The sequence below is a fragment of the Geotrypetes seraphini genome, chromosome 8 (genome assembly GCF_902459505.1).
Source record: "Geotrypetes seraphini chromosome 8, aGeoSer1.1, whole genome shotgun sequence".
Taxonomy (NCBI): domain Eukaryota; kingdom Metazoa; phylum Chordata; class Amphibia; order Gymnophiona; family Dermophiidae; genus Geotrypetes; species Geotrypetes seraphini.
In genome coordinates, this window is record NC_047091.1 from 52,915,055 (window position 1) to 52,943,036 (window position 27,982).

The following is a 27,982-nucleotide window of genomic DNA, read 5'->3' on the forward strand; positions in this document are numbered from 1 at the left end:
CTGCTCTTCATGTTTCCTACTTGAAAATGGCCCTCATAAGGAGGCCTTGTTTTGTGACTAGGGAGGGAAGGGGGAGATTAGAAATACTTGGAGAGAGGATTTGTTGTGCTACAGGAGTGGAAGGGGGGATCAGAAGATTGAGAATCTCGGAGAGAGAGAGACCAGAAGGCTTTGAGCATGCGCAAATGCTCAAAGCCCAGTCCAGCCCGGCACAAGGAAGAAGGAAGATCTCCCTCGCACGGCGCAGCCCAGCCCAGCCAAGCCCATCGAGGGAGGATCTTCGGGCACTGGCACGTCCTGTGCATTGGTGCTGGTGCCGGTGCCCAATCGGATACGAGATGTTTTGCGGTGCTGGGGGGGGATGTAGGATCGCGGGGGAGGGGGGGGTGACGCGAGCAGGGGGGAGGATGCCGGTTCGCAGGGGGGATGCCGGATCGGAATGAAAAAAAAAAATTGTACAACGCGCTCACACGTATAACGCGCATGGTTATGCACGGTTTGTAAAATCGTGTATAACGCGCGCGTTATATGCGTGAAAATACGATAATCACAAAATGGAAAATAAAATCAGTTTTTCTACCTTTTATTGTCTGGTCATTATTCAAATCTTGTTGGTTCCAGGCTCTGGTTGTCTTCTGATAACTTGCTTGCCAGGGTCTCCTTTCTCCGTGCTAACCATCCATCTGCCATCTCTGTCCTCCCCTTCATTTCCCTTCCCGTCCCCGGAGGTCTAGCATCTTTCCTTTTTTTCATCTCCATCCACTGATCAATCTTTTCTCAACTACCCTTTCATCCAGCATCTCTCACTCCTTCCCTACCACCCCAGAGTCCACTATATCTCCCTTTCTTTTCCCAACTACCCTCCTATCCCCCTCTCCACACCATCCCTTGTGTCCAACTTCTCTCCTTTTCTGTTCCTTCCCTCCCTAAATCCCATTGTCCATCATCTCTCTCCCTCTCCTCTATTTTTAGACCCATTATTTCTTCCCCCCAAAGTCTGGCATATGCACGTCTCTTTGAATCCCCCTTCCCTCCCTCCATGTACTTCTACACCAGGTCCCCCCCTACCCTGAAGGTCTGTCCCCCCCTGAAGGCCTTCACCTGCCCCCTGAAGGCCTGTACCCCATCCCTTGAAGGCCTGCCTGTCCCCCCTGAAGGCCTATGCCACCATCCCAGCCTGTCCCCCCTTTGAAGGCGTGTCCCCCCCTTAAAATTCTGCACCCCTCCTTAAAGGCCTGTTCCCCCCTTAAAGGCCTGCACCCTCCCAAGGCCTGTCCCACCCCCTGAAGGACTGTCCTCCCGAAGGCCTGCCTGTCCCCCCTGAAGGTCTATGCCACCATCCCCCCTTTGAAGGCCTGTCCCCCCCCCTTAAAAAAAAAGAATACGAAGAGAGACTTGCCAGGGAGGCATGAAATTTTAAACCATTCTTCCGATATGTGAAAGGAAAACAGCCGGCGAGGGAGGAGGTGGGATCTCTGGATGAGGGAGACAGGAAGGGAGTGGTGAAGGAGGAAGAAGAAGTGGCAGAGACTAAACATGTTCTTCTCATCGGTCTTCACAAGAGAAGACACATCCAACGTGCCGGAACCGGAAAAAATCTTCAAGAGGGATCAAGAGGGAAAATTATCATGCATGGAGGTAAGCCTCGAAGAAGTACTCAAACAGATAGATAGATTAAAAACTGACAAATCTCCGGGCCCAGACGGAATTCACCCAAGAATACTGAAAGAGCTCAGAGATGAAACAGCGGAGTTACTGCAGCAGATTTGTAACCTATCCTTGAAAACAGGGGTAATCCCGGAGGGCTGGAGGATAGCGAATGTTACACCTATCTTCAAAAAAGGATCGAGAGGCAACCCAGGGAACTACAGACCATTGAGCTTAACCTCAGTTCCGGTGAAGATGGCCGAATCATTGATCAAGGACAATATCAATGAGCATATAGAAAAAAATAATCTGATGAGAACATGCCAGCATGGTTTCTACAAAGGAAGATCATGCCAAACGAAGCTATTGCACTTCTTTGAGGGGATAAGCAAACAATTGGACAAAGGTGACCCCATAAACATTGTATATCTGGACTTCCAAAAAGCCTTCAACAAGGTACCCCATGAGCGCCTACTAAGGAAACTGTGGAACCACGGGGTGGAAGGGGACGTGCAAAGATGGATCAGAAATTGGCTGGCAGACAGGAAACAGAGGGTAGGAGTAAATGGACACTACTCTGAATGGAAAGGGGTCACGAGTGGTGTCCCTCAGGGGTCAGTGCTGGGACCGCTGCTGTTCAATATATTCATTAATGACCTGGAATCAGGGATGAAGTGCGAAGTTATAAAATTCGCGGACGACATAAAACTCTCCAGTAGGGTTAGAACTGTTGAGGAATGTAAAGAACTACAAAGGGACCTGAACAAACTGAGTGAGTGGGCAAATAAATGACAGATGAGCTTCAATGTAGAGAAATGTAAAGTCTTGCACATAGGGAAAGGAAACCCGATGTATAACTACACGATGGGGGGGATGGTACTGGGGAAGGCAACCTAGAAAAGGACTTGGGGGTTTTGGTGGATAAAACAATGAAGCCGGTGGTTCAATGCACAGCAGCCTCAAAGAAGGCGAATAGAATGTTGGACATTATCAAAAAAGGTATCACTACCAGAACGAAGGAAGTTATCCTGCCACTGTATCAGGCGATGGTGCGCCCACATCTGGAGTACTGCGTTCAATACTGGTCGCCGTACCTTAAGAAGGATATGGCGATACTTGAGAGGGTCCAGAGAAGAGCAACAAGGATGATAAAAGGCATGGAAAACCTTTCATATGCTGAAAGGCTAAAAAAGCTGGGGCTCTTTTCCCTGGAAAAGCGGAGACTTAGAGGGGACATGGTAGAAACTTATAAGATCATGACAGGCATAGAGAAGGTAGAGAGGGACAGATTCTTCAGACTAGCAGGGGCAACAAAAACAAGAAGGCATTCAGAAAAATTGAAAGGAAACAGATTCAGAACAATTGCTAGGAAATTCTTCTTCACTCAGAGGGTGGTGGACACCTGGAATGCGCTTCCAGAGGAGGTGGTAGGACAGAGTATGGATTTGGGGTTTCAAAATGGGATTGGATGATTTCCTGAAGGAAAAGGGGATTGAAGGGTATAGATAGAGGGTTACTATACAAGATATTAAATGATTATGGAATCAAAAGTTTTAGGTAAAGGATCACTTACAGGTCATGGACCTGGGGGGGCTGCCGCGGGAGCGGACTGCTGGGCATGATGGACCCATGGTCTGACCCGGCAGAGGCGATGCTTATGCTCTTATGTTCCCCCCTTAAAGACCTGTTCCCCCCTTGAAGGCCTGCATCCCCAAAAGACTGCCCCCCGAAAGACTACGCCCCCCCCCCCCGAGAAGACCTCCGTGTTCCCCCTGGCCTCCCCGAACCGTTTACCTTATAGCTTCAGCCTGCAGTGAAGATCGCAGTTACAGCGTCTTTGCAAAGTGCTTTAAGCTGTTTCCTCCACCGCGATCCTGCCTCTGACGTCAGAGGAGGGGCGGGACCGCAGTAGAGGAAACAGCTCTAAGCACTGCAAAGACGCTGTAACCGCGATCTTCGGATGCAGGCTGAAGCTATAAGGTAAATGGTTCGGTGAGGCCAGGGGGAACACAGAGGCCTTCCCGGGTGGGGGGGGGGGGGCAGTCCATCGGGGAGGCCAGGAGGAAGACGGACAGCAGCACTTCCCGACTGACCCTCCCTCCTTGCCCTCTAAAACAGGTGCAGCAGCGTCCGGCCAGCAAGAGCAGTGCTGCCACTCCTGCTTTAGGGGGCGAGGTGAGAGGGTCCGAATCGGGAAGCTGATTTTTTTTATAATTTAAATCGATTTGAGTCGTGAATCGGGCAGCACTAATAAATAGAGAATAATAGAACTTGTGTTATGTAACATGTATACAGGGGGAAGTTATCAATGTGAGCTGCCATTACAGATTAACATCCTTTATTTGTCAATCTATAAGAAAAATATCATGAGGTTGCAAGTTATTCAAAATACCACTGTTCGTTTGATATATTCAGTCTGAAAAAAATTTGACCAATATTATCAAAAATTGCACTGGCTGCTAATTGAGGCGAGAATACTGTTTATGTTTGGTTGTATGTGTTTTAAGACTTTACATGGTTTTTTACTTAGTTATTTTCTTGACCACTTTGAATTTGTTAATAGAAAACGCCCTACATTGGGTTCGCAGATATTTGACTTTCCATCTATTAAGGGATGTGTTTACAAATGATTCTTTGTCAGAATTCTATCTTATCAGGCCGGTATATGGGATAAACATCTTGGTAATTAAGTTCCAACACCTATCTGGCATTTAGAAAATTGTTAAAAATGTAATTGTTTGGTAAATTTTTTAACTAATGGATTGTAATTCACTGTGAATGTCCAGTATCTTTACTATGTAAACCGCACAGAACTGAGTGGTAGCTGTGGTATCTAATATAATAAAATGGTAGGACACGCATGCGCACTAAAAAAATCGTGTTCCCTGATCCCGTCGCGGAAACACGATTGCGCATGCGCGGGTTTTACGTCACCGCACTCTGTTCCTCCTCCACCATGCCACGCCAGCCATGCCCGCCGCCGGCCTCGAGCTCCTAGGGGCCCCATGTCTGGCACCGGCCTCAAGCTCCTCGGGGCCGGCGGCACGAGCCGCCCGGCCGGTGCTGAGGCCCCGCTTCCGCCCTACATGCTCTTCAATTCCTCCAGGCAGTGGCAGACCAAACAGGACCCGATCGGACACCAGGGTTCTACACACTCGCGGAACCCAAACTAATGTTAACAAAGAATTAATTTTTAAGTTCAGCAGACCCCAAGGTAATGTTGTGGCCGAAGTTATTTTTTAAGTTCTAAGCCACTGTGCAACCCCCCCCCCCCAACTGGAGATCGCCACTCTCCCCCCCTCCCGGAGATCGCCGCTCCCACCCGCTCCCACTGTGCAAACCCCCCCCCAACTGGAGATCGCCGCTCACACCCCCCTCCCCCCCAACTGGAGATCGCCGCTCTCACCCCCCTCCCCCCCCAACTGGAGATCGCCGCTCTCACCCGCTCCCACTGTGCAACCCCCCCCCCCCCATGGGAGGATGCGCCGCAGCAAAGTGCTGCACGGGTACTGGAGGGGGAGAGACACATCGCTTCTGCACTGGTACAAACATCCCTCCAGCGTTCGCACTCACTGCTTCGGGCTTTCTCCTGCAGTTGAGTCCCTTTGCTGCGTCACTGATTACGTCATCAATGACGCAACAGAGAGTCTCAACGGCAGAAGAAAGCCTGTTTAACGTGCAGTGACTGCCAAAGCTGGAGGGAGGTTTGATATTAAAGTCTTGCTAGGAGGGTCGCAGAGTCAGCGGGGGTTGGGCTGGGAGGGGAGAGAAGCGTCTGCCTCGGGTGCTTCAGGCAGCAGCAGCGTTTACAATTCGCTGCTGTTGCTGGCTTCAGGCCTTCCTCTCTGGTCGGTCCTGCCTACTTCCTGTTTTCATGAAGACAGGACCGGCCAGAGAGAAAGACCTGAAGCCAGCAACAGCAATGAATTGTGAATGCTGCTGCTGCCCAATGAAGTAGTTAAATGAGGAAAGGGAGCAGAGGGGGAGAGAATGGCTTGGAGGGAAGGAGGAAGGTATGCCAGACAAAGGCAAAAGGAAGGAGGAGATGGAGAGAGGCCATATGGGAGAGAAAGAGAGAGATAGAAAGAGAAGAGAGGGCAGTGAAAGGAAGGGGCAACATAGAGGGTGAACAGTATTCTAGCACCCGTTAATGTAACGGGCTTAAAGACTAGTATAAGCATATTGTTATATTAAGACAGGTTATTTTATGTTAACTTCAGTTATTAGTAGCTAGATCTCATTGTATAAAATGGGATCTGTGCACAAGATAGTGGTAAAATAACACGTTTTAACAGTAGCCTGTGTTGATAATTACGCCCCTAAAATGTTAATGCAAGTTAGTAAATGAGGATGATAGACTGAAATTGCACCCAATCTTCTACTTGCAGCAGATGAAATTTTCATCCCCTGGATACAAACCACATATTCATAAGTTTGCAAACATTTTTACATTAGAAGCTCAAATATAAAATTGGATTGTGAATTTTTTTTTAATTACACCAAAAAAAGCCCTTTTGCCTTAATTTTTGGTGGAAACTTTGTAGAAACATAAGGCAAATAACCCCAATTGTTTCTACACTTTCATGAGAACTCAATTTCTCCATGCCTCTTAAAAAGAAATGCCTTATTTTTTTTTGATTTGATAAACATTCTCATTACATTTTGATTATGTGAAAGATTTTGTATTAAATTCTATTGCCAGAAATACTTGTGTGAACAGCTGCCCAATGGCAAATTCTTGCAAAGTAAGAAATCTGTATTTTGCACAGCCTTATAATATCCAGAAATAATGGTATCTTGCTATCTTCCTGAAGTTTAACATCTTGCCTTTATGATAATTATCAGGAAGCAGGGGGTCAAATCAGCCACAGGAGCAGCTTTTGAAAGAGACAAAAAAGTACAAAACCATATACGTGAATTAATCAACAGCTGGGAGACGATTTCAGGTCATGCTTACCTCTGATGTGCCCAGTTCTTCTTTTGTAATTGTCAATATGATCAAATATTAAGGATCTATTCTTAAGTGACCGGAACCCATGGCATTCTATAAGTTTATACAGATGGTCCTTCCATCTCGAGTGGTCTGTATCATAATGTACATTGGGATCAATCTTGAACCGGTGTGGTTCTTTTTTGCATTGTTCATCATCCAGTGATACTGCTTGGGTTACAAGTGACTCAACCGATGGTGTTCTGCTAAATGGAACACCATGGTTGATATGCCTAACAGTTGTCCTGCTGCTGCTGCTGCTCCTGCTGCTGCTGCTGGTCAAATAGTTCATAGAACTTCCTTTTAGCTGGGTAGGGATTTTCTTCTGTTTCCCTTCCCACGTGGGGATTCCTAATGGAAGCTTATATGGACTTACTTCAGTACAGTAGATATTCAGGGTGCAGTCTTCATGCCCAAGCAGTTTTCTTGTTTGACTAGATGAACATGTTGACTTCTTTGCTTTCTTGTGTTCTCTGGGCTGTAAATCTGAGTACTCCTTCACCTTTTCTTTTTCTTCCTTGTCATTAGTCCTGAATACCATTCTTCCTTTTCTCGGCAGCTCATTCTTTTCTTTAGAGCTTTCATCCATCTCACTGTCATCCCACATGTCTATCGGTTCTTCATGCGGTGTCCACTTTTTGTTTACATATGTCATGTCAGTTAGTTCTGGGAGCCAGAAATAAGGCTTTGCTTGTTTGGCATAGGGAAGTTTTTCTTGTCCATTATCAGTGGACTTCATGCTGACTGTATCCTCAGATAACATATATTTTTTCATATACTTGTGGATTTCCTTTGGCTTTGTTTTTATGGTAACTACCATGGGTTTAGTGGTGTACATGGGTGTTATGGTTTCCTTGCATTTCATAACTTTGTTGCTATTTGTTCTTTCTGTGCCTTTTGTGATTCCTGTAGTGCTGGTGGCTTCTGTGAGTTCAAAGTCATCCTTGGGTTTGACGGCTTTCATAGTTTTTAGAACTTTTGTAATTTTTATGGATATCGTGACATCCATTACCTTGATATCTTCTGTGTATTGTGTGATTTTAATGCGTTTTATGGCTTTTACAGGCTTTAGGATTTCTAGGGATTTGGGAGCTTCTGTAAATCTCATGGCTACAATATGGTCTATAGCATGTAAGGCTTTGATGGTAGTTGGAGGTTTTATTGCCTTTATGTTTACAAATTGTAAGTTATTGGTCAGATTGTTATTCAGTTGCTGGCAAAGAGAATCTAAGGTCTTCAAGTTCATTGCTTGGTCTGCAGTTTCTGCTTTCTCTTTGCTGTGCTTGGAAGGAAGAGACCTGCAATAAGTAGATTCTACTCATTATTAGCATTCACTTATGAATAAAGCTAATAAAAAGATGGCACTGAGCATGCAAGTAAACATCTTATATTACAATATTTTAATCATAGGAATCACAGTTTCTTTCTCTCTCTCAGCTTCCTGCATCTTCAGCAGTTAAACTCTCGCAGTCCCACATCTCCTGTAATTGCATTCTCTCCTTCTCCTCCATTCCAAGCAGTGTCTATCAATCACACCCTCATTCCCTCTCTCAATCACCCTCTTCTCCAGCAGACTGTCTCTCAATTCCTCTCCCCATCTCCACTGCCTCTCTCTCTTCCGCTCTGTCATAACCAGTCTCTCTTTTGCAGTTCCCCCAGGGCTGGCTGAAGGGACTGTGGCACCCTGAGCCCCTCACCTCCACAATTTGGTCTCTCTCTCTCATACACATGCACACCCCTCTGATCTGATATTACCCCCTCTTTCTCAAGTCTTCCATTCCATACTGGCTCAGGACACTGATGATAAAGAGTGCCAAAATCCCAGTCCAGCATCTATCCCTCTAGAATTTTGAGGGTAGACTGGACTGGGATTTTGTCACCCTTTATCACTGGTACCCTGGCCTGCTGGTTAGAACTGCTGCCTCAGTACCTTGAAGCTGTGGGTTCGATCCCCGTGTTGCTCCCTGTGACCTTGGGCAAGTCACTTAATCCTCCATTGCCCCAGGTACCATAGGTAGATTGTGAGCCAGCCGGGACAGATGGGAAGATTAGGTACTTACCTCGATAATCTTCTTTCTGTTAACACAGCATACGAGTCCTGACAGTAGGTGAATATCCCACACTCGCAAATTGACTTGTAGAAGGATGAAATTAACATTCTTCAACTCTGTCTCCTTCTCCAGTGCTGTAGCACCCTATTCATTTTGTACCAAAGCAATCGAACATAACTAAAACAGATAAATAAGAAGGAGAGGGAATGGGGAATCTCCCAGCTAAACTAGGTTTGTTCTGCTCTGTAAAACATATTAGCCAAGGTTAACAAGTTTCAAGTTTATTATGTATTTGAAATCCCGCCTATCATTACGTCCAGGCGGTTTACAATAGGTTATAACAAAGTTAAAAAATAGAGGGATTAAAAATAAAAACAACAGACTAGGACATATAAGCATAAGAGCATATTGCCCCCACCCCCCAAAAAAAAAAAATAACGAATATGAAGACCTTACACATTGAGATGGGGTAAAGGTAAAGTCTGCACTACCTAAAGATGGAAAATTCTTAGGGAGCAGAGGCATACATAGGAGAAACAAGCAGCCCCCCCCCCCCCCCATTAAACACATAACCAGCATTAAACTATGAAGCTTGTAGAGTCTCAGTTACCACTTTAACTTTCAGTGTCTCCTGGTTTTCTTTTTTTTTTCATCTGACAGGAGAAAATCTCCAGTTCTGGACATACCTGTTTGTCTGAACAGCAGACAGGCAAATTCCAGAATGATTGGGGGTATGCTGTGTTAACAGAAAGATTATTGATGATCTGAAAGTCAGAACTCATTGGTTACTTCTAGGAATGAAGAAGACTTCTCCATACATCCAGCAATTTCAACACTTCATACCTTTTCTTGGAACCTTTGTTCTGAAAGGCAGACCTGACTTCTTGACTGACTTGGAAAGACGACACCACCTTTGGGAAAAAACAAAGGGACAGTACAAAGACAAGCTCCCACTTCTGTAATTATGAGCAATGATTTCCTGAATGAAAGTGCCTGTATCTCCGAGACTCTCCTTGCTGAGGCCATGACTACCAGAAAGACTGTCTTCAGTATAAGACTCAACGTGGGAAACGGCAGTCTTAGCAGAGGTCTTAACCTGAGGGTCCCCTTCTAAATTCTGGCTATATCCAGAAGCAAAGTCAAGAAGCCCTTTTCTAGTAGGGCTCTGAAACACAAGAGACCCACAACTTGCACTTTAAGGGATTCTACTGCCAGCCCCTTTTCCATACCTGCCTGCAGAAAAGCCAAAACCATTGTCACCTGAGTTCTCCCAGGATCTACCTAATCATTTGTATACCACTATTGAAACAACCTCCAGGCCTTAGTAGAAGCCTCAATAGTTGCTGGTCTCATTGCTCTAAAGATGGTAGAAATAACCACATCTGAATAGCCTTACTGCCCTAGGGCTGTGTACTCAAGAGCCATACCATAACACCGAAGCATTCCAAATTCTCTAGGGGAACTAGTCTCTGAGACACGATATCCGATAGCCTGAGATCTTTGTCCCTTTGCAGGTGCACCAAATCCCCATACCACAGCTGATGTGGCCAATTCAGAGGCACTAGGATTACCTGTCCATGATGGTTCTCTCTCCAACAGATGACCCGGTCTATCATAGCCCATGGGGAAACAGCAGACCTTGTGTTGGCCAAGGTTGGACCAGGGCATTTAAGCCATCACTTCCTGGTTTGGCACCTTCTTGTCTGCCAACACCATGAGATTGATCATTGAACACCCCCAGCATCTCACTATGCAGTCGAATGCCCTCTGGATAGTGCCCACTGCCCCCAGGATAATTGGCTTGCACATTATCTACTTCCACAACCTGCTCTGCTGAAATCACTTGCGGATGGAGCTCTGTCCAATTGAATTGAAGCTTGGCCTCCAGACTCAGCAGAGCATTCTTGGTACCTCCCTGTTGATTGACATAAGCCACCGCCATAGCATTGTCTTCGAGGTGTTTCTCCATTAGCCTTGGACTGGATGCCCGAGACAGTGTCCTCCCCAGACATAGAGGCTGGCATCAGTCATCAAAATTACCCAATCAGGTATGTGCAGCAGCACACCTTTTGCCAGAGATTCCTGATACAGCTACCATTGCAAGCTCCACCGGGCTTCCACCATCCATGCCATTGGCTTCTGAAGCAAATCCGTCTGTGGGGACCAGTGGGACAATTGGGCCTGTTGAAGGGGACGTCTATGCACCCTGACCCAAGAAGCTACTTCTACTGTCGCTGTCATTGTATCTAGTACCTGGAGATAGTGCCATGCTGTGGGAGCTGACATCTCCAGGGAGTCTGAGATCTGTTTCACAAGCTTCTGTTTGTGAGACTCAAGCAGGAAGACATGGCCTTTCACCATGTTGAAGCCTATTCCCAAGTACACCAAGTTCTGTACTGGTTCTAAGCAACTCATGCTGAAGCTAATAAATCAACCCAGGTCCTTTCTCCTACTTTGGATGAGGCCTGAACAGCCCATCATCCAAGTGGAGATGCACTTGAATTCCCCTCTTTCTGAGGTGGGCCATCACCACCACCACTTTGGTGAAGGTGTGCGGCGCCATTGCTCTCCTGAAAGGGATAGTGGAGAACTGGAAGTGTCTCTCCAGAAAATAGAATCTCAAGAATCTTCTGTGCTCTGGAAATATCAAAATATGGCAATAACCCTTCATCAAATCCAATAAGGCTTGAAATTTCCCTGGAGCGATCATCACAATGACTGACCAAATAGTCACCATGCTGAACCATGGCCCCTCAGAGCTGCTTTGACTGACTTCAGATTGGCCTTCAATCTTCTAAGTCTTTTTTGGGCACTATGAAGTATATAGATCAGTGTTTTTCAACCTTTTTACACCTATGGACCGGCAGAAATAAAATAATTATTCTGTGGACCGGCATCGGTCCGTGGACCAGCAGTTGAAGAACACTGGGCTAAGTCGTGGGCCAGACCCCCCCCTACCCAATCTCCACCCCAGACCTCGCCCCCATAATAGTACTAATTGCACCTTGCATGTCCCGTGCCTCATCTGGAAGCCTTCCCTCTGACGCTGCAATGTCAGAGAGAAGGCTTCCGGTTCAGGTGCAGGATGCCCGTCGGAGCCACTCTCCGTGGCTTTGTGCAATGAATCAGTTAGAAAGAGGGAGCTGGCTCGAAGATAACGCCGCATCGATCGCACCGTGGACTGGCGGTTGAAGAACACTGTTTTGGGCCTGATGTACGTGCTGGCCCTGTGGACTGGCAGGAAATTTCTGTGGACCGGCACTGGTCCATGGACCGGTGTTTGAAGATTATCTGCCTAAGTCGATTCTGCAGGTGGGATTGGATCTATAGCTCAAATGTTTATGTTTATTAAAATTTTATATCCCCCTGAAACTTACAACAGTTCTCCATGGCTAACAATTAAGATAAATGCAGCCTGTCTACCTTTGCTCAGACTTTGACCATTTTCTCTGGCCATCCGGCTGATGAATCCACAAAGCGATCTGCCAAGGAATAATAGAATTGAACAGAAAAATGGAAGTCTGCACCTGGGAAACACTCATAATCGAGCACTGTGCCGCCATATTTTATGGAGTCTCCAGGTTTAACTTCCTTAGTGACTCCAGGAAAAACTCCAGCAGTGTCGATGCTTTAAATAGGCAGTGTACTCTTGGGTCCTTCCCTTGTTCAAGGGGGACTACAGTCTCCTGTCCTCTTATCTTTATTTTGGGCTCTAAGTCCCCCAGGAGAGATGAGGCATTCAGGAACAGTATAGGCATAGAATTCAACCTCCAGCCTCCCAGTCATCCTCGAACTGGTCCTCTGGTTGCTGCTCAGGAATTTCTGGAGCAGGAAACACGCTTTAGAAATGACATGTCCCCTTGTGTAGCCATCATTATCTACTCAACTGATTGTAGGAAACCCCCGACAGTTTAAGTAGGCTTTCCATAATAAACTCAAAACTCTGGGGGAAAACCCTGACTAGGGGTCCCTGAGGTACCCTTTGTCACAAGCCCGAGTCCAATGCCGGCCTTGTGCCAGGGAAGAATGATAAAAAACACCCCCTGAAACTAGTCCGGGCTAACCATGTTGTCCCTGTTAGGCAAGAACAAGAACAGGAAGCACAGGCTGTGTTCAGACCTAATGCAGAACACAGCCTGGTGAAATCTGGTAGGGCCCCTTTAAATCCTCCATTTTGTGGAAAGCTGGCTAAGCAGGGGAAAAGGCAACCACAGCTGAAAGAAGTTCAGCCCCGGAGTAGGGCTGGGCGTGGTACAGCAGCTTGGCAGCATTTAGAGAGCTGGCTGACCAAGAGGAAGGAAGACAGAGGAGAAGCTCTCAGGTGGAAGGAGCCTCCAAGTCCCCCTGAGACAAGGGACATTGAAATGTTGGACACAGAACCAGAAGATAAAACCCTGGTAAATACAGAAGGTGAAGCTATGGATTGCAGCACTTTACCAGAGGTGGGACTATTTGAAGAAATGGAAATTAATTAAGTTGGAATTGGTTTTTCCCTAAGTTTTTGTTGAATGTTTCCATTTCTATTGAACATAAAGTCTGCTAATTAATGGAATGTATGCTGGCCCAAGGTGTGCTTGTATGAAAAGTTTTTTTTTTCTTGTTTACAAAGAGGGCTGCTGTGGAAGGAACTTCAACAAGTTCTTTTCAGAAAGTGTGAAAATCCTGGAAGTTTGAGACAGGATTTACACAGTACCAGGGTGAATAATTTGCAGGTTTCTTTTCTATTGATAACAAGGAACCCTTTGACAAATCAGCCAATTTTTGTTACTGCATTTAATGAGGCAGCACTGCACAGTGCAGTGCCCCATGCATAGTTGGCCTATTTACCAATAAGACTCTGGTAGAGTCAAGGACTATCAAGAAACTCTGTTACACCTGGGACATTGATAAAGAACTTTGAGACAGATATCCAGACCAGGCTGGTTACTATCATATTATGTTGTTCTTCATAATTTTGCCAAAGACCTTTGGAATACATTTTCTTTTGATGCATTTTTTTTTTGGACTTGCCAGTTGAACAATAAACTTGATTTTTGTTATTTCATTACTTACCTGTGTGAGGCCATTCTGTTGATACACATAGGATAAGTTTATGCACAACAGGGACTTCCTCCATCTTGAGGAAGCACGCTGGGGAGAATATTGTAAGCGTGGGCCGGTTACTGCGAGCCTTGAGGACCGGCCACGCTACACCTTCTGGGGTTCACTATGTCATTTCCTGGGCTCCACAACACACATGCTCCTGAACTTCATCTGAGCTCCTTCCCCTGGCTCATGAGAGGGTCTCTTCCCTGAACAGCCAAGAGGGTGTCAGATGGGGCTAAGCCTGAGGCTCCAGCTCCTTACTCACATGCCCCACAGCAAGTGGCACATGGCCGCTTTTCAGCCAGCCATGGCAAATCAGGCACGATATAGGGGTATCTCCATTAGAGGAATCCATCCCAAGTGATTAAAAGTGAAATTTAGGGTTTTTTGAGACAGATGGAATTAAGAAAATCCAGTAACGTGGACATGCTAAAAATGACCAAGGAAAACCCACCCAAGAGTCAAAAAATTATGGGAAGGGGTTTTTAGAGATGAGGGGACCCTAAAAACAACACCAGAAATGCTTAAAACATGCAAATTCAGACAAACCCCCCCCCCCCTCAATTTTCCCACAGACCTCTATTGACAGTACTCACTGTCAGTCTGTGCTGGGTTAGCCTGCTGCAGCTGACACAAAAGCTGGAATTTGGAGAGGACACTTCTTCACTCAGCACACCAGGTTCATGAGCTGGAATCTTCAGGCTGCTAGTCAAACTCAAAGCTCGACTGAGGCTCAGCCCCTGCAGATCCACACATGAGCAGGGGGAGACAGACACACAACCGGCACCCGCAAAGCCCAAAGGGACAGATACCAGGGCCAAACAGCCTGCACTCAAGCACCTTATAAATAAGGATGCAAGCCAGCTCCAAGGGGCATGAACTCCAAGCTCCACATGGTCCAGTGCAGGCCAGCTGAACAGGAATCCCAAGAGTTACATACTAGCTGCAGAATTCTGACACAGAGTCTGTATCCTCTCCCAGGCAGAGTTTTCCCGGGGTCACAGGGAATCTCTCCAGTACCGAAGAGCCTCGAATTTGGATTAAAACCCCCCCAAATAATAAAAGATTGTCAGAGCTGATCGGAAACACACCTTCTCAACTCACTTGCAGAAGGAAAAAGCTGAAGAGGGCGCTGCAGCACTGGAGAAGGAGGTGGAGCTGAAGAACGTTAATTTCATCCTTCTGTAAGTCAACTCACAAATGGGATATTCACCTACTGTAAGGACTCGTTTGTGTAACAAAAAGAGAAAATACTTAGAGTACCTGAATATAAAATCCACCTTGATGTTATTGCAAAGGCTTCTCCTTTGCTCCAGAGGATCACTCTGCCTAGAACTACAGTTTGGTCTTGTACTTAGAAGTGGAATGCACTGCGGTAATAAGCAGGATTCCAGAGGTAAACTAACAATTGCATGGTTCAGAAACAGGTTTTTTAAAGCACAGTATGGAAATCGTAGGTACTTACATGAGATCTTGTATGACAGCATGTCTTTGCATTATTTTCATCAGGGATGTTTTGGTGATGATTTTGGCAGAAGAAGCAAGCAAAGATCTAGCCTTATCCCTGAGCCTCACATCTGCATCCAACAGTGCCCTGGCAAGATGGATCACAGCTTCTAGATTCAACAGCTGCATACTGTCCAGAGCATTCCAAGCCTCCAGCCTCTTTGAGTTGTGTTTATCGTATGTGTCCTCATAAAGCCTTCTTGCTATGCTGGTTTTCAGATTTTGAGGGATGATGTAGGCTTGAAGGATTCTAGTTAAAGCTTTGGTACAACATTTATATATAGTCATTGGTACTTGAGTCATTCTGTCAAGGAGGGCTTGGATGACAGATTCCAAGTTAATGTCATTCAGATTTTTTCCAAGCCATTTACTGCGTGCTATTTGAGTCAGTAGGTCCAGGGCTGCAGGCTGATCCTTAACCTGGTCCCCTTTTCTGTTGTCCATAAAATCCAGAAGATTATTTGGTGAGCAGTGGGGCCAGATGGGTACCCTGATGACAGAATTTGGGATATATCCATCTGGCGCAATAGGAAAATCAGGTTTTAGCTTTGATACTGGTTCCAAATCTAATGTCACTGGTTTATATTCCATCAATCCATACGGTGAAGGAAGCAAATTCTGATCTTGTAGAATGTCAGACTTTTGCCATTCTTGAATGCTCAAAAGAGCATCTTGTCTATCCATCATACGCAACCCTACAGTTCCATCCCCAGGCTTGTTTCTTTCTGCCTGTTCAGAGTCAGACTTGGATTCTAATTCCTGAGGCATTATCTTGACAACTTTCACAATGCTTTTCTTTATCAGAATCGCTTTGTTGCTTTTGATTGACTGTATCCTTTTGTAGGTTGTCTTTTCCTTTCTAAACTGGAGGTACTTTGGTATCAGGGGTCTATCAGAAGTCAGAAATATGCTGGGAAGAAAAGGGAGTGGATCTTCTATGCTATCATCTGCTATGTTTTGAGCAGCCAAGCACTTTAGCTGCTCCTCCTGTAAGTACTGAAGACCTGGAATCACATAGATATTGCTATTAAAGGCGACCAGCACATCAGCCCACGGGTTGGCAAAGCAGGCACTGTTGAAGTTCTGGCTGATTTTAAATTCTGCCAGCATGTTGCTTTTGGTGTCACACACACGCACAGTGCCATCTTGGTATCCAGTCAGAAACAAGCCCAATGTGGAGCAGTAATCCAAAGATGTGATGCGAGACATCTGATTATCTTTCTTTTTGATGACACTGTGCTGTTTTTCACTGCTAAGCAGCTCCTGAACCTTCCAGAGTCTGATAGTGTTTTTTGCTGTAATTGTCCACAACCACTCAGGAACCAGCATGATATACTGAAGTTTACATTTACAAAAGATGCTAGTTAAAAGCTCCAGTGTGATGGTATTCACCTTCACGGCAATGTTTGTCAAAAAAATGTAATTATCCATTCCATAGGAACACATAAGTCTTAGTTCTGAGGTGACCATGTGAGGGTCATCATTTGAAAGGCACTGCATGGTGATAATTGCACCATTGTGAATTTTACATTCATCCATGCAGTAATCAGGCGGAGAGATTAGTCTTATGTAGCCACTCATGTGGCCACTGAAAATTAAGCAGGACACCTTTCCCATTAACATCTGCCTGCTGGAAGCCAGACAGACAACTGTATCATCTTTGTTTTCTGAAGTAATTATAATATATTTGGAAGAGCAAGGACAGATGGATGTGTCTATCACATGGATATCAGGTGACCCTGTTACTACAAACAGCTCTTCTGTCTCTGGGTCATAGATATAATCTAATGCTTTCTCCAGTACCAAGAAGGGCCAGGTTAGAAACAGCAGCTCCCCAGTCACTGGAGATAAACAACGAATGATGTCATCATCTGAGGATACTAGGATTCTAGCCTTGCCTGATAAACTCTGAACCCTTTTCATTTTTTTCACAGATGAGCCCATTGCATTAAATAACTTGTAGAAGGTATTGAGGGTCCATATGGAGAAAGTATATGTGGTGAAGCAATAGAAGACATTCTCATTAATCAGCTGTAAATGAAGGACCTCCTCTTCCATGCTAAGACTCCTTAAAAGCTCCAAGGTGCTCAAGCTCCACTCTTTCACCATGTGGTCCTTTGAAGCAGTAAGCAGCACATGGACTGTTGGGTTGAGCACAATGCTGGAGATAGCACTCATATGGGCTTTAATTTCTGATAGTCGGTGACCAGTATCAATGCTCCAGACATGCACAGATCCATACTTATCACCAGTGTAGACATATCTCTCAATCCAGTGCATAGTGAAGCAGGTAAGGGGAAGTCTTTGTTCTTCCCCAAAAGAGTGAATCTCCACTTTCTTTTGGCAATCAAATACTATGACCAGGTACTCGCAAAGGGCTACCATGTACCTATAGCCTCTTTCCAAGGTAAGATCGCTGACAAAGAAGCCATTTTTAATTTCCATGACCCTGGAAATATTGAGGACAGAGAACTCATTATTGAAGATCCAAAAAATGATAGCACCTTTAGAGCCAGTGATCAGTTCCGCTGTCTGCTCATTGTAGCACATTGTCCTCACCAAATAAAAGGATATCACAGTGCCAAGCAACTTCAACTGTTGGCATTGGTATGCATACAGACGTAGAAATTGATCTTCTGAGTATGTGACATATATTTGGCGGCTGGCAACATAGCAAATTTTTGTTGTGCGGGCTTTGACTTCATTGGGGTATTCCTTTTGAAGAATCATATTCACATTGGATGCATCTTGAAACCAAATTTTAATCTGTGATAAAACAAAATAACAAGAGAAGGATAAATAAAATGTAACCAAGGAAGCTTTGAAACAGGGCTTGAGAACTCAAGACCAATTTCCAACTTGCTGGCCTTTTGTGATCTGGAAGCTAGGGTTGACACAATACATGAAGGAATCCTGCAAAACGTATGCCTAAAGCTAGGCGCCTACATCAGTGGGCCTAGCCAATATAGGTGCATAACTTAATTAAGTAGTAGGCTAAATCGGCACACATAATCGGTACTAAACACCTCTTAATTGGCACTAAGTGGAGTTAATTGAAAGTTAGGCTCTTAACTTGGTAGGCGTGATTCTACAACATTTAGGCGCCTAATGCAAAGTACATAGTTAAAGGTGGGTGTGGTTATGGGATGGATAATGGGCATGTTTTTGAGTCAGGCATCTGTTTTTCAGTGCCAAGAAAACCCTGGCACAAATAGGGTGCACGTAAATGTTAGAATGCTTAGGTGGCACTAAGCATGATTGTATAATGTTGCCTAATTTTTATAGAATTGCACTTAGCACTGCATTAGTAGATGCTGATTTTTTTTAGTCGACATATTGAGCACAAAGTGTTTGGAAATTGAGGGAGTCTAACTGAGGTGATATTAAAAAAATGTCAAATATTGCAGCATCCTGGTCTTAATCAAGATATCTATTGAGGAGATTTGTAACACATTGGTTGCTGGATAGGAAAGTAGAGCATTGCTTGGTTGATCAAGTCAAATGATCTATAACTTTCAAGCTTACAAGGGGTCACTGAAAAGTTCTCAACCAACCAAGAAGAGAATGATGTGGAGCCATGAAACTTACAAGTTATTCCACATTTTTCTTGACACTTTTTGTTTCATTTCTTATCATTGAAAAGTGTCAAGAAAAGTGTGGAATAACTTGTAAGTTTCATGGCTCCACATCATTCTCTTCTTGGTTGGGCTGAGAACTTTTCAATGGATCCCTCGTATTGGTCTCTTTTATGTACAGTGTTCCCCCGCGAACTCGCAGTCCGTGAATTGCAGACTTGCAAATTTGCGGTTTTCTCCAACCATCTTTTCCTGTAGTAAAGTTGGGCTACACCAATCAGGAACCCAACTTTACTACAGGAAGAGGCGGTCAGAGCAGACCACAAGTGATTTTCTTCACCCGCCAGCGCTCCAGCTGCCCTCTCCTGCCTCTCCAGCTGCTTTCACTTGCCTCCCCTGCCTTTTGACAGGTGAAAAACCACATTTGTGGGTTTTTTTAATTTGCAGGGATTCTTGGAATGGAACCCCTGCGAATTTGGGGGGAGTACTGTATAATTTTTTTTATTAATTATATATTAGGTGATACAAAAGTTTCACTAAACAAAACAATAAACACATTCAAATGTATATTCCACCAATATACTACTAGTATCCTCTAGCATACCAAAAGCAAGTTTGTGGGGGCGGTCTGCTCCAGATGCAGGAAGTTGGAGGGTGAATGGAGCGGTCGAGAAGGCATAGTCCAGACGTGTGCAGCTATTGGCTCCACCAGGCCCATCCCCTCTGACATCAACTTCCTGTTCCGGGACAGGGTATTGGCAGAGCCAACAGCGGCACACACAACCACTCCATGCACCCCCCACACCGCCTGGGTGGCCACCATGCCAGGTACAACATTGCTAGTATCCATTGTATAAAAATACACTAACGTCATATACAAACAATGATAAGACTGAACATAAAGGTGATCCATTCTTTCAAAAAATGCCATATTGTTCCCCTCACACCTTAATACTATATCACATTAGCACCAGCCATTGCAAATACAATAATTGATTTGAAGGAATAGACCTTGATATTCTTGTGACATCTGACACAGTAATCAAAAGGGACTTGGACTCTTATAGTCCCCGCCTCAATAGTTTTCTCAATGATCCATAGAACAATATTCCTACCTACACCCAGCCCTTCAGCCCCTCAACTCCCCCCCCCCCTTAAACCGCTCAATACCCTCATCTCCCCCATCTGGATTACCAGATGCATTTCTTATAACATCCAAAATCTATTGGCCTCTTCTTTTAAAATTTAAATATCAACATATATTATGTGACCCCCACTTTTGTCAAATTTCTGTAGTATAAGTCCAAATATATATGGGGAAAACCAAAAAACTGGTACTCTACTAAGAAGAGTGATTAAATGGAAACATACAGAAGTAAAAAAAATAATTCAATAGGTGTAATAGTGAAATTAATACTTCTAGAACACACACTTAGAATTCAAAAATATGCTCAGAGACACAAAGGCAGCAAGGCTTGGAGAAATCAGTGGAGGAGAATGGTATATATGAATGAAACTTGAATTTTTGAGACACCACCACTTTTTGAGAGCTTTGCTGAGTGCTCCATTTGGTTCCCTGATGCAGGATCGAAACGGGCCCCGTCGGAACCTTTGATCAAGCTAGTTTGCAGCAAAGACTTTTATTTTCCACTGGAATTTACAATATGCAATGATTGGGTGGTGAGGCAAATTTCTCTTGGGGCTGCGGCTCCATGTTGTTGCCTTCATGTCTCTGAGCATATATTTTTTTTTAAATTCTTTATTTGATTATTCGTTACAATACATTAATAACAAATATTCATGAATGACCACAGCAAACTCAATATAGAGAACATTAAAACATAGGCAATTAGTCAACCATGTCCTAGTCCACATTATCATGGTCGCCAGTATCTTTTTAAAAAAGAAAGAAAAAAATTCAAATCCATCAATCTACCATCTAAGGACAGGCAAATGGCATTTATAATTTATACATCATCCTCAAAAAATAAGAAAATCAATAATAGAAATTAAACTTTCAGCAAAGGTTTCTCTTTAATAAAGTCTTCTAACTAGACTGGATCATAAAACACATATTTATCACTTGCATACGATATAAGGCATTTGCATGGGAATTTCAAAAAGAAGGTAGCTCCAACTGCCAAAACCTTGGGCTTTAGCTGAAGGAACTGCTTCCTTTTAAACTGGGTTTATCTAGAGACATCAGGGAAAATTATCACCCATTGGCCACAAAACATCTCTTGTTTTTTCACAAAGTATAATTTTAAAATAGCTTGTTTTTCCAACTCTGTCTTAAAGGTCACAAGAAGAGTTGCTCGCTTATCTATTATATCTTTAGATGATTCTAAAAACTGTGAAACATTCAAACTATCAGGTGACACCATTTTATCCATTTCATCTTCCTCTGCCATTCCCTTGGAATCTCTTGAGATGTAATAATATTCCTTAGGGTCAGAAGTATCCCCCCTCCCTTTCAAGGAGGGAGTAACTTCTTCCCCACAATTATCTTTATTATCTGGACTGGAGGTTTCAGGACAATCCTTGGGGCAAGCTAAAGAACTAATCCCAATACAGATGATTACTGGGCAAGGCTCAGATGTTCTCCCTAAGGATAAAGTGATCACTGTAAATCAGCGATCTCAAACACGCGGCCCAAGGGCCGCATGTGGCTCTCCAGATTTTATTTGCGGCCCGCGGTCTGGACTGGATCATTATCTTCCTTTTGGAGCAGCAGCGTGTCTGGCCGGCTTGTACCGTTCAAAACCGCGGGTTGGCGGCTCCTTGCGCTATCCACGGAAGAGCCGGCCAGACACGCTGCTGCTCCAGTGGCATACCAAGGGGGGGGGGGCGGTCCACTGTTCTCCCTAGAGTGCGGCTCGTCTAGAGCAGTGGTGCCCAACCTGCTTCCCTTCCCTTCTCAGGCCGGCACTGTGTTATTTGATCTCCCTGCTTCTCTTCGGGGCCGACCAACTCTCGCCGCCCGACGTCAATTCTGACGTCGAGAGGACGTTCTGGCTAGCCAATTGCTGTCTGGCTGCCCGGAACGTCCTTTCCGACGTTAGAATTGACGTCGGGTGGCGAGAGTTGGTCGGCCCCGTAGAGAAGAGAAAGAGGGAGATCTCGGCCTGTTCCCGATGGCGGCAGCGGCAGCAGCCTATTCTCTGGCGGCGGTGGCGTGGGGGAGGGCAGGAAGGAAGGAAGAAAGAAAGAAAGAAAGAAGGGGGGGACAGGGAGCCAGAAACAAAGCAAAAAATGGGACACGGAAAGACAAACATAGAGAAAGAAAGAAAAAGTTGTGGGAGGGAATGAGGTCTGGAGGAGAGGAAGCATACAGGAGGCTGAAAGAAGAGAAGAAATATTGGATGCATAGTCAGAGACTTATGAAATTACCAAACAAAGGTAGGAAAATGATTTTATTTTCAATTTAGTGATTGAAATGTGCCAGTTTTGAGAAAGAAAAGATATTAAACTTTAAATGTGAGGGCTGCAGAAAAAATAGAGCACTTGGAGGGCCGCAGAAAAAATAGTTAATGTCTTATTAAAGAAATGACAATTTTGCATGAGGTAAAACTTTTTATAGTTTATATATCTTTCCTTTTAACTGTTAAAAGAAAGTTTTATAAACTATAAAGAGTTTAACCTCATGCAAAATTGCCATTTCTTTAATAAGACATTAACTATTTTTTCTGCGGCCCTCCAAGTACCTACAAATCCAAAATGTGGCCCCACAAAGGGTTTGAGTTTGAGACCACTGCTCTAAATGATGTTTGGCTTAGCATTAATAGAATAGAGACATCACTGCAAAAAACTGTTTTGAATTTATGTAAATTTTCATCTGACATAACAGTGAAAATTAAAGAGCAAGAAGATAAAATTGGTGAAACAGTTGTGAAGTTTGAAAAATTGGACCAGGCAGAAATCACTTTACAAGCTAGTGCTGTTTCTAATATTAAGGATAGTATGGTGATGCATTCTAAATTAGAAAAAATGGAAAATTCTATTAGGGTTAAAAATCTTTGTATATTAAATTTTCCAATTAAACTTTATCTGTCCCCGATGGAACTCTTGAGAATGTATTTGAAGGAGATATTACATTATACTAATCTGAGCATATTTTTGAATTCCACATGTGTGTTCTAGAAGTATTAATTTCACTATTACACCTATTGAGTGATATTTTGACTTCTGTAAATTTCTGTAGTGGCCAAAGCTGCTACTTTACAAAGTACACATGCATGAAAAGATGTGGGATTTGTACTGGAACTAGGAGATGAGGGAAGACCCTGGATGATAAGAGTAATGGGTACAACATGTGGAGGGATAGGATCTTGGCTTAGTGGGGGTGGGGTGCGGTTTGTGGTTGGGTAAACTTACATATTTGAAAGTGGTTTGTTGCAGACCAATGAAGGGTCTTACTTTCACTGTGGTTCTGTATTGTTATTATCTTTACATAAGGAGTAAAAAACAAAAACCTGTTACATTTATTTCATTTAGATACATATTATCCCACTTTATATTAAGAACATAAGAATAGCCTTACTGGGTCAGACCAATGGTCCACCTAGCCCAGTTGTCTGTCTTCATTGTGGCCAATCCAGGTCACTAGTAGCTGGCAAAAACCCAAATAGTAGCAACATTCCATGCTACTGATTCAGTGCAAGCAGTGGCTTCCCCCATGTCTGTCTCAATAACAGACTGTGGACTTTTCCTCCAGGAAATTGTCCAAACCTTCTTTAAAATGAGCTACGTTAACCACTCTTACCACAACCTCTGGCAATGTATTCCAGAGCTTAACTATTCTCTGAGTGAAAAAATATTTCCTCCTTTTGGTTTAAAAAGTATTTCCCTGTAACTTTGTCGAGTGTCCCCTAGTCTTTGTAATTTTTGGTGGAATAAAAAAACTGATGCACTCTTACCCATTCCCTCTGCTTAAAACCTATGCACGGATCCTATTTCTCTATATCAGACTAAAGTGGGCGTCACCTGGATATCATACGCAAGCTATGTTCTGCCTGGATGGACCTCCTTATCTCTTTGATGGGAAGGGTCACTCTAGTGAAGATGATAATGTTGCCCAAACTGCTATATCCATTGCAAACAATGCCTTTATGGCTCACCCGCAAAGATGAGCACTAGTTTCGCTATATCATCACACACTTTATTTGGATGGCTAAGGTACCCCAAATCAGTCTGGCCAAATTGCCAATGGACAAGACCCAGGGGGATTAAATATTTTGGATATTACACTTTATAATGTTGCAGCCTTAATGCGTTGGATTCATGAGGACTTCACGGGCAATGAGCGCTTTTTACCACCAGGATGGTTAGAGGGATGGAGCGCACCTTTTAAATTTTTCAATCTGCTCCATGCTCAGGAGTGTAGGTTGATACATTACAGTGATAAATTTCAGTTTGTAGAGCTATTTCAGAGAGCTTGAAAGTGGTGGAGACAGAAGCAAAATCTCAGCCCTGATATATCTCCCTTCTTGTTTCTGGAAGGTAATGCTAATTTCTTGCCCGGATGGGGTAGATTGGTGTTTCGGGAATGGGCAGATAGGGCTGTAGATATTTGGCCAATCTCTTAGATATGTCTCCGGGCAGCTTCCCATCATTTTCAAAAGTGTAGGAGAGATGGGGGCTTCTACCTAAACACCGATGGTCATTCTTTCAGTCTCGGCATTACTGGAACATGGCTAGAAAAAATCAGGACTCAGTATGGGAGAAGGAACAATTAAATACGGTGTTTTTTAGAACACCGTCGGCCATAAACTCTTTATCCCATTGATATAGAACACTCAGCATGAGAGTCACCCCTGCTGTTTTGGGCACGCTAAGGGAGAGGTGTCAACAGAATCTAGGAGGGGAATTCACAGGATCTCAGTTTGCAGAGCTTTTTGCCACCCTCTGTGAGTTTATGAAGTCAGTAGATCTTCAGGAAACTCAGGCTCTTTTTACGAAGCCGCGTTAGTGGCTCTATCACACGCACATTTTTAGCGGGCGCTAATCCCCGCGCTAACCAAAAAACTACCACCTGCTCAAGAGGAGGTGGTAGCGGCTAGTGCAGCTGGCAAATTAGTGCGCGCTATTACACTTGTTAAACCGCTAATGCGGCTTCGTAAAAGGAGCCCCAGTTTAAAATTCTCCATAGGTGCTATCTTACTAGGCAGATGGGAGCGAAGTTGGGTCTTTGGGAGGATAAGGAGTGCCTCAAATGTAATGGCTCATTGGGCACTTACCTAGGAAGAAAGGTGGATTGGGAGTATGGAGCCTTACTCTTGGAGTTCCAGAAGATAGGATTGCGCAAAGATTTTCAGTGCCACAGCAGCGTTTTTTATATGTTTCTATTTTATTACTCAAAAAACTAATTTTGTCCTACTGGATTTCTGAAGATGCTCCACCACTAGCACAGTGGCTAGCTCGGATGCAGGAACTAGCCAGTTTTGAGATCCGTAAGTACAGAGCCTCCCTGCACCTTGAAAAAAAGACCTATGTAACTTTGTGGTCCCACTTTCTTCAGCTCCAAGATTGGGCAATGGATACCCGGTAGGCTGAATCTTGTATCCTGGTGGACCGGGTCATGGCTGAGGGAGGGGAGGATGGGGGAACAGGGATTGGTGTGCTTACAAGAATACGCTAATGGGGGGGGGGGGGTGGATGTATTTTATCTGCAGTGAATGGTGGCTATGCCCATGAGCGTATGTGGGGGCTAGCATGTATGGTTGGGTTTTCTAAAAATCGGTGTGGTTGGGTACGAGGCATCTGGTGCTGTCACCCAGCATTTCCTCTAAGGCAGATTTCTTTGAGGTCCATCTTCTGATATTTCCTAATTCTTTCTCCTGTCTCATGTCATTGGGGGGATTGGGGACAATTTCTGGACAGGGAGGATGTGCATTGTTCTGATAGTTGGATTTTGCAATCAGTTTACCATTTAGGTTTTTAAAAAAATTATTATTTATTTATAATTTCAAAAACAGCTTCCAAGCATTAAACATCCTGAACAGAAAGTTAGATTAAGACGACAATACACTTCTCCCTCTGTATCCACAGGGTTAGGGGCAGAGCCAGCCCGCAAATATTAAAAAACCGTGAATAATATTCAGGCCGGTTCTACCCCTAAGCCCTGCTTCCCCCCGGCTATTGTAAGTCCTGTAAGCCCCCCCCCCTTTAAGCCTTACCTGGTGGTCTAGCAGGTTTTCAGGGCAGGAGCGATCTTCCCACGCTCCTGCCCCGTACAGATCGTTCATAGTAAATGGCTTCCTTGAGCTCCCATAGTCGCTCGAGCGACTATGAGAACTCAATGCAGCCATTTACTATGAGCGATCTGCAAGAGGCAGGAGCGTGGGAAGATTGCTCCTGCCCCGAAAACCCACTAGACCACCAGGTAAGGCTTAAGGGGTGGCTTACAGGGCTTAAAATAGCCCAAAAAATTTAAATGTTTTTTTTTGTTTTAAATTTAAAATAGCGAATAACCGAATCTGCGGATGCTGAAACCGCAGATTCGGAGGGGGAAGTGTAATATTAAATCAAAATCAAAATTGATAAAGCTTACAAGAAAAATTAAACATCACTTATGTTGAATCGATTTTTATTTTCAAATAACAAGAAACAATCACATATGCCCTAACCACTCCAGCAGAAGAAACAGTCAAAAACAAAACAGTAGATCCAACAATCCCACCCCTCCCACCCCCCATCCCCAAACCCCTTATGCAAAAGCAGAGATAGGGAACTGCAGTAGGCTTGGACTCTGATAGCCCACCGCTAAAAACAATGATTGACTCCAACAAGGAAAAAAAGGAAAAAAGAAAGAGAGAAAGAAAAGAAAGAAGAAGAAAGAGAAGTATACCTGGCGCCCCGCAAGATGGAGATCAAGCCCGGTTCTCCAAAAAATCACAAGGAATTTAAAATGTCACTTCTAGCCCGTGGTGATAAGGAAAATAGATAAGAATCCCAGGTCCGAAGAAACTGGCGCTTTCTTCGCAAGCTAAGAGACGCATCCTTTCGCTCCAGCAGCAGCAGAGCATGCAAACGATTTCGCCAGTCCCAAAAGGAAGGTAAAGTTTCCCCAATCCAAACAGATAGAATTACCTTCTTCCCCAAGACACCCACCCTTCTCATAAACTGCCGCTGACCCGAATCTGATAAACGGAAGGCCTCATACTTATCTAGCAGGAGTCCAGCTGGAGAAAAAGCCAATGTAGTGCCTAACACACGCTCCACATAAGATATAACTTGACGCCAAAAATGTTTGATTTTCACACAAGTCCAAAAGGCGTGAAGAAACGAATGGGGCAGCTGGAGACATTTGGGGCATAAAGGAGAATCCGTGTAACCCGAATAATACAATTGGCTCTTCGTGAAATATCCCCGGTGAAGTACCCTGAACTGACACTCCCGCAGATCCGCATTAACAGAGATTCCCGGGATTCGTGCAATCAAGGAAGGAAGATCCAAAGCGTCTCGCGCTATCCCCAGATCTTGACACCAACGATCATGTAGGACAGCCCGATCGGGCGAACCCAATAAACGATGGAAGTCTTTATAAAGGCCCGAAACTGTAAACCCATCTTCCAAATAGGGATCCAACAGTGCCGCAAATTTGTCTTCAATAGGAAAGGCCAAAGCGGTCCGGGGGAGGGAACGGACGTAATGCTGAAGTTGCCGAAACGCCAGAAAGTCGCCCGCTGTAAAAAACCCCGCCCGGACCACAGCATCCCAGGATATTAAAGAGCCATCATCCTGGAGAACATGGGTAAGTAACGTGAAATCCCGGGATGCCAGCTTACGAAAACTCGCATTCTCCATGCCGGGGCTGAATTGTAAATTCCCCTGAATAGGTAAGTATCTAGTAATCGAGGGAGTACCCTTCCATGAGTCCAACACATAAGACCAAACAATGCGGAGCGAGTGCAACAACAAGCTCCCCCGGAGGGCCGCCGGTAGGGCAGAACGGGGCGCATGCACCAGAGACAAAATATGCCAGGGCGCAAAAAATTCCTTCTCATAGGCTTTTAGAATAAAATCCTGACGATCTGAGAGCCACTCTCCCAGAAATCGCATCAAACAAGCAGCGTTGTACAGCCGAAAATGTGGCAACCCCAGTCCCCCTCCACCCCACGCTCCCAACA

General features: G+C 44.5%; 1 protein-coding gene across 3 annotated transcripts in view; it reads right to left on the reverse strand.

Moving 5' to 3' along the window:
* The window catches only part of WDR87 (WD repeat domain 87), a 103,580-nt gene that overhangs the window by 12,232 nt on the left and 63,366 nt on the right, over positions 1 to 27,982 (reverse strand). For all 3 annotated transcript variants that reach the window (XM_033957271.1, XM_033957272.1, XM_033957270.1), the window contains 2 exons: positions 15,239 to 18,045; positions 6,605 to 7,935 (listed from right to left, as the gene is read on the reverse strand). In XM_033957271.1, the coding sequence (XP_033813162.1) occupies positions 6,605 to 7,935; positions 15,239 to 18,045 (4,138 nt within the window). The remainder of the gene's footprint in view (positions 1 to 6,604; positions 7,936 to 15,238; positions 18,046 to 27,982) is intronic.